Here is a 17214-nt window from a genome sequence, read left to right as displayed (position 1 = left end):
GACACCTGGCTGGCTCAGTCAGAGGAACATGTGACTCCTGATCTCAGGTTGGGGAGCCTGAGACCCATACTGGGTATAGAGATTACTTAAGTAAATAAAAATTAAAAAAAAAAAATTGAAGTACGTATTGCCTTTCTTGAAAAGAAATGAGCAATTCTATGGTTTCCTGAGAACATCTCACATGTATGCATAGTTGCTTCAAATAGAGTAAAAACAATCTTCGCATACTCCTATGATGAGATCACGAAGAAAAACTCTTTTTCTTAGAGACAACAACATGCTTCACGTATTTAAGGGCTGTACCTAATAAAACACATATTATCTTATCTACTGGTCACCCTATCTGACTCAAGAGGGAGGACTTCTGAGGTCTCTCCCAAACTGTGACCATTTTAAGTCATCCAGGCAGCACCCACCCAACTCCCAAAGAACCTGCAGGAAGGTCTCTCTCCACAAACTCATGACCCACCCCCACCCCTTCTTTGTATACCCAAAGCTCTTCCAAAGCAGCACTTACCACAGTGTTGTCTCTAATCTTTTGCAAGGACAGTGCCCTGCTGTACTGAGCTCCTAGAAGACCGTGACTATGTCTTATATACCTGGGTTCCCAGGGCCCAGCCCAAGGAAAGGCTCAAAACATGTGTGCCAAATAAAACTCAACTGATTATCAGAACCAAATACTCCTTAGTATGAGCTAGATGAAGATGCGGCTGACTGCTTTCAAAGATGTATCTTCCATATACATAAAAAACAAAATTTATAGGGGCAGTTTGATCAATGAAGGTAAAATGCATACATACCCCAACAAACACCCCAACAAAAACACAAAAGCACCAACTCATATTTACTTTCAGTATCAAAGTATCAAGATATATGTAAACAAATTTACAAGGGGGAAAAAAAACTAGAGTATTTCATATTCTGCTCAAAAAACAAACTCCCTTTCATCCTAGGCATTAGTTGGGATACTGCAGTGATAGAACCTGAGGCTGGACCACCCCTACCATTACCCAACTTATTTTTTGCCCCCTTACTCTTTTAATTAGTCAGTAGGCGGAGATATAAAGTAAATGGATTTTAAAATTAAATGAAGTCAAATAGAACTGGAGAAAGAAACTGTCACCAAAGAAAACCCCAAACAAACAAAAAAAACCCTACCTCTCTACATAATACAGCACCAATATGAACAATATTCCATTATAATACAATTACATCTATAATAGTAACACAATCCAGGATGACTTAAATTTCTTACAGCAAATAATAGTCTGATGTTATAAAGCTAAGTAAGCTCTTGAGCTATCAGACACTGATGAAATATCCTTACTTGGTTTCAGTTCAAGAGAGCCAACAAGAGAAGGTCTACTAAATTTAGACTCTGAGCTGATTTCATCACTAACCTGTCTTCCTGAAAGAGGTCTCTGAGGACAAAAAAAAGAAGGCACAGGGGACACCACAATAGAATGGGCTTAACCTATTTAACAGGCACAGACTGCAGCCGAAAATGGTCACAAAGAATATTCTGCTAAGGTTCACAGCACCTGTACAGGCCCCGGGGCATGGCAGACAGCCACACCTTTGTGAATCCCAGAGTGTTTCTGTTGAAGCCTCGCTCCTTCCAGAGAGCCATCAAGGACCCAGAATTGTGAATGTGACTACAGTGACTGCAATATGACCAGCTGAATCCACAAGTTTTCCCAGAAGAGAAAAAATACCAGAAACTTGATCCAAGACAGGGCTTGAAACAATTTGGAGAAGCACAAATTGAAACTTCAGTCAAATACTGGTCATTTCTCTTTCTTTTTAAGCTGGTGGAAAAAAACACCTAAATTTTCCATCGGAAAAAAAAAATAGTTTAATTCAAATTACACTTTACTAAAATGCTCAGGAAGATCAATGAACTGTTAACCAGTATAGTAACACTACAGGCAGTGTCCACCTGACTGGGGTTTGTAGCTCTGAATCTGCAAGTCAGTGGCTTGCTTGTCCTAGGAAGTGGGTGAGGAGGAGGAAGGGAAGGTTGCACAGAGAGAAAAGGGCAGTTTGCACTAGGCTTTGGAGGTATGGGAGAGCCACTGGTCACGTGCTTGCTGGTCAAGCACAGGCAGTGACTCAGCAGTGGACCCAATGACTTTGCTGCTTTAGGTCCCAGTTCATAGGAGACGATGGCAACACAGAAAAATGGATGTCAAAGGAGTGTTTCAAAGGAGATTTGGTGTATTGGAACAGGGGAAGAGGGGTGGAGAGGAAAAGGTACATTTCTTCCACCCCCATCAAACTCCTCTAGCCATTTTTTCCCATTCCTCCCCTCCATATAGTCTACCACCTTTCCTATCACCTCAAGTTGTTAAAGTTGTTTTTAGGGATTTTTAGCACCATGCTGTCCATCCTCCCTCTGTAGTACCTTATAAAATATTCAGTTCACTGGTTTGAGCTGTGTACGAAAGTAAACACAAGGTATCTCAACCCCACTAAAAGCATTAGGAATTTTACAAAGTATACAACAAAGTGTTCTGAAGCTGAATTAACCTAGTACTTCATGTGGTTCAAACTCGTATTCAACTATGGGGAAAGCCACATATGTTGTTCATCTTTAAAACAGATTTAGGTGAGCAGTATAGTGTCCTGTTATTATAGGTAGTATTCATATCCACTGATATACTGCTCTCCATTTTATACAGCCTAATCTTTTACTTGAGACATAAAGGTTGCTTTTCACAAGAAGCGAATGCCAACTAAATACGCACATGATTTGTATGACCCAGATTTACTGTTCAAATTTTTTTTAATGTTTATTTTTGAGAGAGAGAGAGAGAAACACATGCGCTCATGAGTGGGGAGGGGCAGAGAGAGAGAGAGAGAGAGAGAGAGAGAATATCAGAAGCAGGCTCCAGGCTCCGAGCTGTCAGCACAGAGCCCGAAGAACCCTGAGATCATGAAATGAAGTCGGATGCTCAACCAACTGACCCACCTAGGTGCCTCCCCAGATTTACTGTTCAGAGCAAACTTTCATAAGGTGACATCGCTGGGATAAAATAACAGGAGATAAGAGTGAGTCACTTCCATTGTTTTGCAACTTACCACAATCTATTTCCAAGTATTAGACCTTCTCACAACACCTCTCCTTTAAAGAACTTTTAAAATGCTTATATAAGAAACAAAAGCTATATGAAGGCAGAAAATTCTGAAGAAAAAGGAACACAAACATGAAGAAGCCGTATGTTACTTTTCTATGAGCTAAAAAAAAGCTGTCATTTGTTTTAATATTAGCTGGATGGATATCTTTTAGCTGGAAATAAAAAAAGAAATAGAAAACAATGCAAATGGGGAAAAAAATGCCAAAGGAGGACTGCCAGAATTAGAGCATAAGTCTTTGGTAAAAAGAAATAATTTTATTGAATAAGAAAAAAAAATCAGTTTAAATACATGAAATTTTTTTTTTTAATGTTTGTTTATTTTTGAGAGAGAGAGATAGAGAGAGACAGAACGCAAGCAGGGGAGGGGCAGAGAGAGAGAGAGGGAGACACAGAATCTGAAGCAGGCTCCAGGTTCTGAGCTGTCAGCACAGAGCCCGACGTGGGGCTCAAACCCACAAAGAGCGAGATCATGACCTGAGCCGAAGTGGGCGCTTAAGTGAGCCACCCAGGCGCCCCATAAATACGTGAACTTAATTTATATTTTACCACAGCATACTAAAATACAATCACACATAGACAACTGAAGTAATCAAAATAAAAGTTGAAGAGAAAAATACCATCCAAGAATTTGATTACTTTTAAGTATGATGAGGAGAAATCACTTAGGTCACCAGTATTTGTTTGTTCTTGTCCTAATAGCACTGTCCTAGCTGTCTTCAATGTCTTCTAGAACAATGAAGGGTATAAATAAATAAATAGAAAGACAGCATCTTCCTGCTAGATGCCACTGCTGAAGAATCAGAGACTAAATTATGAATGAGGAAACCGTGCCTGATAGATTTTGGATATTTTAACTTCATTTTTAGTGGTTTGGGGTTTCTCTAAAATGCACTGCAAGCCCTTGGCTACAGCACAGAAGTACTTGGGGTGCTTGTTAAAATGCAGATTTTAGGCTTCACATCTGGAGATCCTGGTTTGCCAGGTCAAGGGTCCTAAGAATCTGCATTTTTAAGCAGCCCCACAGGAGATACATGCGTATGGTCCACAGTTTGAGGCAACTACTGCCTAAAATAAGAGACCTCTTCTGTACCCTACGGATTAACATGATTTAAGCAAACACAACAAAACAAACAAACAAACACACACGTGACCCTCTGTAGTACAGAGATCATAGTAAAACCTGTTTCAGAGCAGAAAGGAACCTTTAAATCTACTTTATTCTTCTGAACAAATCATCAGCCTTGTAACCTTAGGTAGCCAGGGAGTCCTCTTAATGACAATTATCTGTTCGGTAGGGAGCCAAATGGTTTCCACAGGTGTGCCATCAACCCACACTTGATAGCAATGTAGCTACAAATGGTTGCAAAATGCATACCAGTGCTTGAAGATAACTGTAGAAGAATCTTTCCAAAAGTCTGCTTAAAATTTTGTTGAATTCGCCTTACTACAAATCTGAAAGATCTGCAGAGAAACTACATATATTACTCAAACATCTATTGCATCTATTACGACTCTATCTAAAAATCCTAAATGGCCCCTCATTGCATTTGCTAGCAAAACCTCTTCGTGGTCATCAGAGAGAAAGCTGTTAGGGGGCTCCTTTACTACCTAACTCCTTCCTTCTGGCCTCTTTTCTATATAACCAACCCTGTTCCCCTTATCCACATGTGCATACACCCACTTTGAGAGTAAGACACATTTCTGTCTTTGCCCCTAGCAGTTGCAAACTGATTTTCATTCCCCCTAAAAGGAGCATTTCTGAGGCAACAGTTATGTGCCAGGTGCTGTGGAGAAACGAACTCCAAGCAATTACGAGGCTGAAGGGATCTGGGTTAGTAACAAGGGAACGAACCGCTAACGACAGTTTTTCCCCAGCAAGTCAAAACTAAAACACCGGAGTGCTCCAGAATGCACAGCAAGAAGAGTGCCATCAAATCTGTGGAGATCTGCAGCTGAGTTAGATGCAACAGGGGTTGTTTCTGACTGTGGCTGTGGGAGTCATTTCAACAGGCCAACAATATATACCTCGCACGTTCTCACAGTCCAAGCTAGCTTTTCTTAGCTTGTGCTCAAGGGCAAAGAACTGGCTGGTGAGCATCCATTATCGACCTCACAAATCACAGGACTTGTTTGAGGCCTGGGCACAGAGAGGGGGAGTAAGGTAATGCGTAGGTTCCAGCCAACCTCACTGTCCTCCTTGGGGGACAAATGATCACGGGAGAAGAGGTGTCAATAGTAGTGAAAGACTGTCCTCTGGTCTGTTCTCAAATCTTGACCTGGAGAAAGGAGAATATATTCCCTGGGAGGCGTTGGACTCAGGCTTATCTGAGGGTGACCACTGGGGGCTTTCCAAATTCTGGCTACACTTCATGAAATCCTTTTACACATGACCCCCTAGGAAAGACAGGAGAAGGTCTTTCTGTTGCACAGACAGCACTACGGCAGCTAAACCTGCTAACTCCCTTGTATCTGTTATGCCTTGTGGAATTTCACATGAACACAGTTCAGGAATATTTTCTAACACCATTTTTATGTCAGAGCCAGGGAGGAAATCTCTTACCTGTAAGTTCACAAGTAGAATACACTTCTTATTTCCAAAGGAAGACTATTTCTTTGATAAACATTCCAAGAATGAATTACTTTATCAGTGGCACGTTTTTGTAACATGCTCCTGCTTTATCATCGATGTTAAATCTTAATTACTTTTTTCTTAAACTCAACATGTATTCCCCACAGACCTACTTTATACCAAGCATGGTGCCACCTTAGGCATCTGACAAAGAATAAAACACAGTCCTGTCCTCAAGGACTCCTGGTTCCTTCAGAGGAGTGGGAGCTGGACCTTCTGGCACAGTGTGGTTAAGTGTTACTCTGGAAGAGTGGGCACCGTGTTTTGGGGGAATCTGGGAAACCCTTCCGAGGGACAACAACTGAGTTGGATTTTAAAGTGTCGATGAGATTTTAACATGAATGAAAAGAAGAAGAAAGACTTTCTCAGCAAAAGAAGCATGAAAACAAGTTATGGGATGCAAAAGGCCATCTGTAGGGAACAAAGAGTATTTTGTGGGACTGAGGCACCGGGGGAGGGGGAGCAGGCAGGATGGGGGGCACGTAGATGTAGAAACTGAGGAGACAGGATGCAGCAAGAACAGAAAGGACTTTATCAGCCATGCAAAAGAATGAATTTTATCCTATAGGAAGGACAACATGGTGTCCAGGTTTTTAAAGAAGGGGTTATAAGACCCAACTTGTGTTTTAGGAACGCAAGAGTGGTGGCTGATGGGATGAGAGATAAGAAGCCTATAAATCCAATTACAAGGCATTACAGAAACCATTCATAATATGCATTGGGACGCCTCTATGCTCTTAGATGCCCGTTATCATCCCCCCTCCGACACACACACATTTTTTAGTTATATCTGAGTTTTGTCCCTTTAATTATGTATCAATACTGATAATTCTTTTTTCCCCACCCAAGATGTATCATCTGTGGTTCATAAACTAATATTCCAGATGATAGCAGTAAACATTTAGGTAAATACAGGCTTAATAAAATAATCTCTTACCTGAACAAAGCTGTTCCACTTTTGTGTAGTTTAAAGATACTATGTCATTAACCCATGCGATGATGTCATGTCTGCTCATAGTCTCTTGGGTTATCGAGGTAGAATACACATTGACCGCCATTCCCCAACTAGAAAAAGACAAACAAGGAAAAAATTAACTCCGGAACATAAAAGATACCCATTTCAAGGTCAGGAACCCTGGTCCAGACTCTAAAATGTCTGCTTTGGCTGAGTCTTTTCTCTTCTTTCTCTCTCTTCTACATATTTGTTATGATACCATTAAATTTCATGTGTTGTTCATGCAGTATTATCCCACACCTCCCCCCTCCCCCGGACTCCCATGTTTTTTAGGTTCTGAGATACCGATTTTTCTGATGTCATTTAAAGTCTCATTTTCATCCTTAAGTCTATGTGTGGTATTAAAAAGGTCCCTAACCGTGTGCGCTACAGTCCCCTTTATCTTGTACACAACTTCACTGTACTTTCATTACAAGCACCTGCAAACAGTGCCTCCTCCTGCACTCCTCTTTGGGGATGTAAATGGGAGCTCCACTGTATCCAGTTGGTCAGGCTAAAAACACAACACCCATTCTTGCCTCCTCCGTCTCCCTCACCACCACATCCAATCCACCAGCAAATTCTACTGGCTCTACCTTCCAAGTATTTTCAAACTTCGGTCAATGCTCACCTGATGTTTGGCAATAGTCTTTTCACTGGCCTCCCAACTTGCACCCTTGCCCCCTCACCACGTGTTCTCAACACAGCAGCCAGAGCTATCCTACTGGCAAAAATCAGATGCTTTCTCTTAATTTAAAACCTTCCAGGCGCTCCTGGGTGGCTCAGTCAATTGAGTGTCCAACACTTGATTTTTGGCTCAGGTCATGATCCCAGGGTCATGGGACTGAGTCCTGCATCAGGCTCCTTGCTGAGCATGGAGCCTGCTAAAGATTTTCTCTCTCCCTCTCTCTGTCCTCTCCCCTGCTTGTGTGCTCTCTAAAAAAAATAAATAAAAAATCCTCCACTGGTTGCTCATCTCAGAGCACAATCTGAAGTTCTTACCAAGCTTTACAAGGCTTTCTACATTCTGCTCCCAGTCACTGTCCCTCACTCCACTCCATCCAGACCAGCCTTGTGACTCTGGCTTGGACTCTCCTCACTTCCTCCTCAAGGCTTTTGCATTTGCTATGGCTGCAGCCAGAACCATTCCCCAGTTTTGAGGTGCACTCTCCCTCATTTCTTTCAAGCTCCCCTCAATGCCACTTCATTAAGGGGCGTCATCATTATCTCCTATTCTTTTTATCTATTCGCAGACACAGGACAGAAGCTCCATGGGGACAGGGATTTTGTCCATTTTATTCTTTGTATACCCCTGGTGCCTAGTCCAGTTCAGACAGAGTAGGCTTTCGATAAAATTGCTGAATGCAGGCATGTGCTCCCCGACTCCCCCCATCCCATGTAAGATAAGCAGGGCAGTAGGTAAGCTACAAACTTACTTTTTTTAATCAGCTTTAAAGAAAACCCACTTCAGAAACAGGCTTCATATAGGTTTCATTAGAAAAAAATTCTCACCTAGCATTCTCTCTCTCTCAAAGCTTTGGACAAAGCCTTTACAAAAAGTATAAAAACATTTGAATAATTTGAAAGACATGTACTGCCTAACTGCATAGATCTCCCCTTTATGAAACTGGGAAAGAAGACTAATGTTAATATATTTCTCTGACCATTTCATGATACCGATTTCCCCAACTTTTCATCAGAGTGGCATATACAGAAAAGGTTTTGTTCAAAATATTTTGTTATCTATAGTTTTGTGTCATTGGTTTTTACAGCTGTTCACACCAAATTCAATTGAAGTAGAGACTTTCCCCATATACCCACCCTCTGTCCCCCCACACACACAGCCTCCCCTACTATCAACATCCCACACCAGCTGGTACATTTATTACAATCAACGAACCTACACTGATACATCATTATCACCCAAAGTCCATAGTTTACATTAGGGTTCACTCTTGGTGTCCTATATTTTATGGGTTTTCACACATATATGACGTGTAACCACTATTGTAGTGTTGCACGGAGTAGTTTAGGGAAACACAACACCCATCTAAAAATCCTCTGCTCCGCTGATTCATAACTTCCTCCCACCAATCCCTGACAGCCACTGATCTTTTTACTGTTTCCATGGTTTTCCCTTTCCCAGAATATCATACAGTTGGAATCATACAGCATGTAGCCTTTTCAGATTGGCTTCTTTCACTTAGTGATGTGCGTTTAAGGCTCCTTCACGTCTTTTCATGGCCTGACAGCTCATCTCTTTTGAGCTCTGTTACACTGTGTGAAGGCACCACTCACTCACTGAAGGTCATCTTGGTTGCTTTCAAATTTTGGCAATTATGAATAAAGCTGCTACAGACATCCATGTGCAGGCTTTTGTTTGGAAATAAGTTTTCAATTCATTTGGATAAATACCAAAAAGCCCGACTGATGGAATATATGATAAGAATGTTTACTTTGATAAGAAATTGCTAAAATGTCTTCCAAAGTGGCTGTGCCCATTTTGCATTCCCACCAGCCATCAATGAGAGTTCCTGTTGATCCACATTCCCACCAGCATTTGGTGCTGTCAGTGTTTTAAATTTTTTTTTTTTAACGTTTAGTTATTATTGAGACAGAGACATAGAGCGTGAGCAGGGGAGGGGTAGAGATGGGGGGAGACACAGAATCTGAAGCAGGCTCCAGGCTCTGTGCTGTCAGCACGATGTGGGGCTCGAACCCATGAACCGTGAGATCATGACCTGACACCAAGTGGGTCGCCTAACCAACTGAGCCACCCAGGCGCCCCTGTCAGTGTTTTAGATTTCGGCATTCTAACAGCTGTACTCTAGTAAAAGAATTTTAATGTTTAAACCTGGTTGAAACCTTGTGATTTTACTAGTTCTGTGCAACATATTAACACTTGACATAATTTTATGCAAAATGTGTGCATAAACTTTCATTTTGAAAAATTATATATATATAAATCCTATTTTGAAAGTTTTTGAACATATGAAAGTAGAACAGAATAACAAAACCAGTTGTCTTCACTTCTTGGCTTCAACAATTACTAATATTGGCCAATCCTACTCCATTTAAGCTACAGTCAATACTCTCCATCCCAAAGCCTACCCTCCATTCCCCAAGCCAGTCTATTTTGAAGTAAATACCAAGCTTATCATTTTGTGTACAAGTATTTCAGTATGTGTCTCTAAAAGATAAGGACATTTGAAAAAACTTCAAATAGCATTATCACATCTAAAAGTAAAAATAATTTCTTAATATCAAATACGCATCATCTTATAATTTCTTCTCCATTTCTAACATATACATGTAAACATATATGTAAATATAAACATATATACATATAAACATATACATATAAATTAAAAAAATATACATATATACATAGTTGAAGGAAGTGGGTTGTCTTGTACAGTTTCCACAATCTGGATTTTGCTCACTGCATGCCATTCTATAAATGGGTCATTTGATCTAGAGGCCAGATATGATTCAAGTTCTAATTGGGGGTTTGGAGGCAGGACTACTTACTTGCAGTGTTTGAACTTCCATCAGGAGGCACATAATGTCTGACTCCTTTTGGGATATTGTTAACCATTAATGACATTTGTTTAGAGACTTCAAAGTGATATTCTGTCACTCATTTTTGATTTACTACCTAGCATAATTCTACAAAGAGAAATTTCCCCTCTGAGGTACTGGTCATATTAACAAATGATTCGCTTTATTGACCATTTTTTTCAAAACAACGAGGTAGTTCTCTAATAGTCTCCCAACATGACTAATGAGGTTTTTAATTCTGAAGTATAATTAGGAACTCCTAGCAAGTAGGTTTCAATCCACGTTTCAACCCACCACAGTCTATGTCTTTACTGATGTGTAAGCTTGTAAGAACTTATTCAAGCTGGTTTCGGAGTTCTGCTGACAAAGTCCTGGGAGTCTCTGATAACTTCTTTGCTTTCTGGGATGGCAAAATGTTCCAGGCCCAACTTGGACATTTCTCACCTTAGGCCTAAAACCAGGAATTTCTCCAAGCGTTCCTTCTTTCTTTAGTCACAAAAGGTAGAGATAAATATTTTTAAGCACGGCGATATATGACAGAAAAATCTCGTTTTACACAAAAATTTTTGAATTTATAAAAGGCTTCTATTTGGAGTGCTTATTAAGCCTACAGCAATAAAGATCTGCTTTCTACTTGCAGTGCGAAAGATTTTATTTTTAAATAAAAATATTCATCCATCCCCAGAAGCACTCTTATCTCTAAAATTCTCTTCCCCTGAAGACCTAAAACAAAAAACAAAACCTCACGATACTGGCATTTCAGATAATGTGACCATTGTTACTACTTTTATACAACATATGAAAGGTTTTTGAGTTTCTGGTTAATAACGTGTGTTGTTTTAGTCTATCATTTATTACACAAAACCATTTGCTTTTAATACCTAGTCAACTTTGTATGACTATGTAAATTATGTAAAATCTCAGTAGAGATAATTCAAAATTTAGAACATTTTTTTTTTTTTTAATTTAGAACATTTTGAACTGCTTAATTTTCTTTTACAGGTATAACTTTTGGCAGTTGATGTATGTTTCTGATGGCTTCTTCTTTAGGCAGTACTGCAAAGCTTTTGCTTTACCATGCAATGTATTGTTGCAGGATGAGGCATCGGGGTCCAGAATTGTGCTAGGTGACATCTAGCCAAATTGGGACAATATTTTTGGTCCAGATGATTTAAAAACAACCAACCACAAAGCAGGAGCAATACTGTCAGGTCTGTGTTTTAGACAGATAATCTATATACAAGTGAGTAGAGATGTTCTGTGGTTTCCTAACAGAAATGTGCAACAAAGGAACAGGTAGCCATGAGAAGAGGGAAGCAGGTCATTCATTTGCTACAACTGCTGTCAATGAATCACATCTCCTCTGGGTGTTTCTTGATAACATTCACCTAAGGGGAACAATCTTTCATATCTAAATAAACAATCTTTCATATCTACAAAAGCAAGTAAAATTGGGAAGACCAGACAAACAATGAAATAGCACCTGATTTTTGCTTCAGAAAAACTGTTAATCAGTTACTAGACTCACCACTCTAGCCTCTGCCACATCCCCTCTCTAACCAACACAGCTGCAGTCCCCAGAATCAACTCACCCCACCCCCAACAGTGACAGTAAGAGCAACCGGCACTAGGGGACCTGTGGGAAAAGCAGAATGGAGGGCAGACCAAGAGTGAGGGTGAGGGAAGGAAGGTTAAGTTTTCCTTCTTTCCTTCCTTCCTTTTTTTTTTTTTTTTTAAAGTAAGCTCTACACCCAGTGTGGGGCTTGAACTCATGATCCCAAGATCAAGTGTCACATGCTCTACCGACTCAGAAAGCCAGAAGCTTCTATTAGGTTTTCTAAAATAAAACAACGACAATGCATCAAATAAATAGATTTCCATACCTACTTCAAACTAATAGCCATGGAACCATACAGATAATTTCTATTTACAATCCATGCTGAGTAGAATATTTTTATCTACCTTCCTCCAAATGTCACCAAGATACTCACAATTCATTTCACTTTGTGGTTGTCTTTTGCTCCCTTTATTAGTTCTCATCTCAAGGTGCAAAGCCTTCTGATTTTTGAGGCAGAGTGCTGGGTCCAGGCCCCCTCTCCGCAGAAGGGCTGGTGCTCTTCCTAACCCCTAGGAAGTGAGGTGGCTCCAAAATGCAAAAAGAATTCCATTCCTGCTTTGCCATCCATGCTTTGCTCTTCCCAATTCCTTCAGCTCCCACTTTTCCTACAGGCGCAACTTCAACATATTCAAGCCTAATTTATTCAGGTGACCACACAGTTCACGGAAGGAAACTGATCTTCCAAGTATTAAACTCAGGGCTGGTGAGAGTGTATTTACTGGTCTTAGCTTTTCTGTGGACACATTCTAAAATCCTAAGATTTCATTATAATTTTTTCACTGCCAATCTAGATTACAATACACAAGTACCAGCTCCTGATTATTCAGAAATGTTTGGATAACACAAGGAATTTTTCTATTATTTTTAAATGATTTCATGCTCCCATTTTATCCTTGAAAGAATCCTATGAGGAAAGCAGGGCAGGAATTATAGTCTTCCCTGACAAATGTGGATACCCAGTCTTTCTGAAGGTAGGAGTTAAAATAATTCATACAAGACACTGATGAATGAAATTGAAAAAGATCCTGACAAATGGAGAGATATTCTTGGACTGGAAGAATATTGTTAAGATGCCCATACTACCCAAAGCAATCTACAGGTTCAATGCAATTCCAATGGCATTTTTTACAGAACTAGAACATAAAAAATTGTATGGATGCACACAAGACCCCAAATAGCCAAAGCAATCTTGAGAAAGAGGAATAAAGCCCGAGGTCTCATGCCCCCTGGTTTCAAACTATATCGCAAAGCTATATTAATCCAAACAGAATAGTAATGGTATAAAAACAGACACATACGGGCCCCTGGGTGGCTCAGTTGGTTGGGCGTTCGACTTTGGCTCAGGTCCTGATCTCACAGGTTGTGAGTTTGAGCCCCACAGTGGGCTCGCTGCTATCAGCACAGAGCCCACTTAGGATCGATCCTCTGCTCATGCTCTCTCAAAAATAAACATTAAACAAAATTTTTTAGGGGTCTGGGTGATTCAGTTGGTTAAGTGTCCGACTTTGGCCCAGGTCATGATCTCGTGGTTTGTGAGTTTGAGCCCCACCTCGGGCTCCATGCTGAGAGCTCGGAGCCTGGAGCCTGCTTCGGATTCTGTGTCTCCAACTCTCTGCCCCTGCCCCACTTGTGCTGTGTCTCTATCAAAAATAAATAAAGTGTAAAAAAAAAATTTTTTTTAATTTTTTAAGAAAAGACACATAAAGCAATGGAACAGAATAGGGAGCCCAGAAATAAACCTACACATATATGTATGATCAATTAATTTAAGACAAAAGAGGTAAGACTATACAACAGGGAAAGACCATCTCTTCTATGAATGGTGATGGGAAAACTGGACAGCTACTTGCAAATGAAACTGGACCACTACCTTACCCATATACAAAAATTAACTTACAATGGATTACAGAGTTGAATATGGGATGTGAAACCATAAAGCTCCTAGAAGAAAACAGGTGGTAAGCTTGTTGGTCTTAATGTTTTTTTTCAGATCTGACTCCAAAGACAAGGACCACAAAAGCAATGATAGCTGAGTGTAACTACATAAAACTAAAAAGCTTCTGCACAACAAAGCAAACCATCAACAAAATGAGAAGGCAATCTACTGAATGGGAGAAGACATTTGTAAATGAATTAAGCAATAAGGGGTTAATATCCAAAATATATCAAGAACTTCTACAACTAAGTAACAACAAACTAATCCAATTAAAAAATGGGCAGAGGAACTGAATAGACATTCCTTCTCCAAGGCATACAGATGACCAACAGGCACACGAAAAGGTACTCCACCTTTTTGATGATGCCCACCATAAATCGTCAGGGAAATGAAAATCAAAACCACAATAAGATATCACTGCACGCCGGGGCACCTGGGTGGCTCAGTCGGTTTAGCGTCGGACTTCAGCTCAGGTCATGATCTCGCAATTTGTGAGTTTCGGCCCCATGTCGGGCTCTGTGCCAACAGCTCAGAGCCCGGAGCCTGCTTTGGATTCTATGTCTCCCTCTCTCTGCCCTCCCCCATTCGTGCTCTGTCTCTCTCCCTCTCTCAAAAATAAACAAAAACATTAAAAACATTTTTTAAAAAGGTATCACTGCACACCTGTTAGAATGGCCAGCGTCATAAAGACAAGAAATAACAAGTGTTGATGAAGACGTGGAGAAAAGGGATCCACACACAGTGTTGGTGGGCATCAACTGGCGCAGCCACCATGGAAAATAGTATGGAGTTCCTCAAAAAATTAAAAATAGAACTATCATATGATCCAGCAATTCCACTTCTGGGTGGTTAGCCAAAGAATACAAAAACACTAATTTGAAAAGACACATGCACCCCTATGTTCACTGCAACATTACTTATAATAGCCCAGACATGGAACAATCTAAGTGTCCATGAATCTTAACGATGTGATGATACACACATACACGCACACACCAGAGCTACTCAGCCACAAAAAAGGAAATCTTGTCGTTTGTGACAACATGGATGGACTATGAGAGTTTCACACTAAGTCAGACAGAAAAGACAAACAATTTCACTTATAAGAATGATTGACAAATGATTTCACTTCTAAGAAAACAAAACCCAGACTCATAGAGTGAACACAGTGATAACTGCTACATGGGAAAGAGGGGGTGCCTGTGAAATGGGTCAAGGGGGTCAGGAGGTACAAATTTCCAGTTATAAGTCCTGGGGATGTAATATATGGCATGGGGAATACAGTTAATAATACTGTACTAATTCTGCACAGTGACAGATAATACCTAGATTTCCAACTGACCCAGCCAGGCACCCCTCAAAATACTAATTTTAAAGTTTACTAATTTCCAAAGACTCAGTCAAGAAATATAAATGGCTAAGAAAGGTAAGTAATACCAAATTCTACAAAATAAAGAGAATACACTGTGCAAGGTTTATTCTGTTTGGATCGTCAGCATGTCTTCTACACAGAAACAACAGTTTATTCTTCCATAACCTGCAATCTGGCCTCCGGGCCAGAAACACTTCTTTTTGTGCCATCCGTGCAGAAAAGGAAGCCCTCTACTTTGTGGCTTTCAGTCAGATTTTTAACCAGATCACTGTGTGTTTAAAACCTAGTAAGTACAGCACCACTGAAAGTAGACAGAAGACAATTCTGAAGCACGATGGTCTTTGGGACACCATATTTTGACTGGCATTTAAATTTTAAAATGAACTCGCATTCACTGTTCCTACTTAAAAATAAACCAATAACCACAATATATTAATACACGGTTTTCATGATATTTGGAGGGTCTTTCTGCAAAGCTGGCTATAAATCTATTTTGCAATCAGGAGAAAGAAAAACACAGAAAAACAGAAATCCCTGTGTACCTCCAGCACACAAAGTCACAGTTCTGACTTGCCCATGGAGAGTGCCTTCAGAAAAAGGACAGCCTCAGGCCGGGGCCAATGTGTTGATTTTGTCTCTGTATTCAACACGTGGTGGTGGGCAGGGCACAAAGAAGTACAGCCAGTCTATGCTTTGCAGCCGTTATTCAGCCATATAAATTAGAAAGTGCATTTCTGCTTACTGAAACAAAAGGAATTTTATGGGACAGACTTGAGTTCGCCTACTGAGCAAAGCCTGGATAAAGACTTGGCAAGCCCCACACCATGGAAATCAAAGCATGAATTTTATCACCTTACCAGTTATGGGCCCTTAAACCCATTACAAAATATCCTACAATTTTGTTGTCCAAGAATAAATTTGGCAAGGTTTGTGAATTATTGCAGAGGAGCGTCTCTCTAAATTTTGACAAATACAGAAGATGTCCTCTAGCATCATGTGTGGCCCTTAAGTGAAATTATTTCTTCCATAATTCATTTTCTCTCTGGGCCCCAACCTAACCCTTACAAATAAATCACAGCCATACGTGGGGGGTGGGGGTGGGAGGCAGCGAGTTTCCTCATTTCCTCCCTTCACACATGGACCGATCACTCCCTTTTGAAGGAAATAGTGTTTCTTTGGGCAAGGCTCAGGATAAGCCAGGTGTCCCAGGATCCTGGCTCTGGTCCTGTTTTGGGTGTGCGGCTATAAGGAGAGGAGTCTGAGAAATTAATTTTGGAAAGGAAGCATGTGGAACTTATTTTGATTTTGATTTCTTCCCCCTACAACTAACGTCTGAGTCTGCCAGGCTTCCCAAGTTTAGACACGACCATCTGCAGAAGAACAGCCCTCTCTAAGTGGTTGACTACTGTAGTCTGCTGCTCTGGTAAGGAGGCTCCGTTTGGCTTAGATTGAACCCAAACCCATTCTGAAGCGGAACCATTAAAGCACCTTCCTGACATAAGTTACCTTCTTCATGCCACTGCCTACAGGAGTCTGAATGCAACTGGAAACTTCACATGCGATATAAAAGGTTCTGAAAATTCAACCCACTCTATGCCAATACATTCCATTCACACATTTTATACTGACATCTGACAGCTATACCCATATTGGTGACCGTCTGTCTTCTCTCTCATAACAATCTTCTATTTGCAACACGCTCCCCCATCACTGGGAGAATATACCTCTACCAGTCTAGGCTAAACACATGCAGTGCACCCTTCACCTGGTTTCACATAAATGAAAACAAAGAGCAGCCTGGGAAAGAGATACAAAGAATAATGGGGGTTTTTCTTTCACCTGAGAAACTTACTTTAGTTTGAGCACATAAGGATTCCTGAAGCCCTTATAATAATCCATAACCCAAGTGGTTTCCTCAATGACATTTAAAGATTTCACTGCTTCACAGGAAGCCATGTCCCGCTGAC

At 40.5% G+C, this 17214-nt stretch overlaps 1 protein-coding gene across 5 annotated transcripts in view; it reads right to left on the bottom strand.

The window, feature by feature from the left end:
• Positions 1-17214, bottom strand: part of MAPRE2 (microtubule associated protein RP/EB family member 2) — a 158830-nt gene that overhangs the window by 60961 nt on the left and 80655 nt on the right. For all 5 annotated transcript variants that reach the window (XM_042962346.1, XM_007090747.3, XM_015541370.2 and 2 more), the window contains one exon: positions 6704-6831. In XM_042962346.1, the coding sequence (XP_042818280.1) occupies positions 6704-6824 (121 nt within the window). In that variant the 5' untranslated portion in view covers positions 6825-6831. The remainder of the gene's footprint in view (positions 1-6703; positions 6832-17214) is intronic.

The sequence above is a fragment of the Panthera tigris genome, chromosome D3 (genome assembly GCF_018350195.1).
Source record: "Panthera tigris isolate Pti1 chromosome D3, P.tigris_Pti1_mat1.1, whole genome shotgun sequence".
NCBI lineage: Eukaryota > Metazoa > Chordata > Mammalia > Carnivora > Felidae > Panthera > Panthera tigris.
This window is presented reverse-complemented; position numbering and strand designations above follow the sequence as displayed.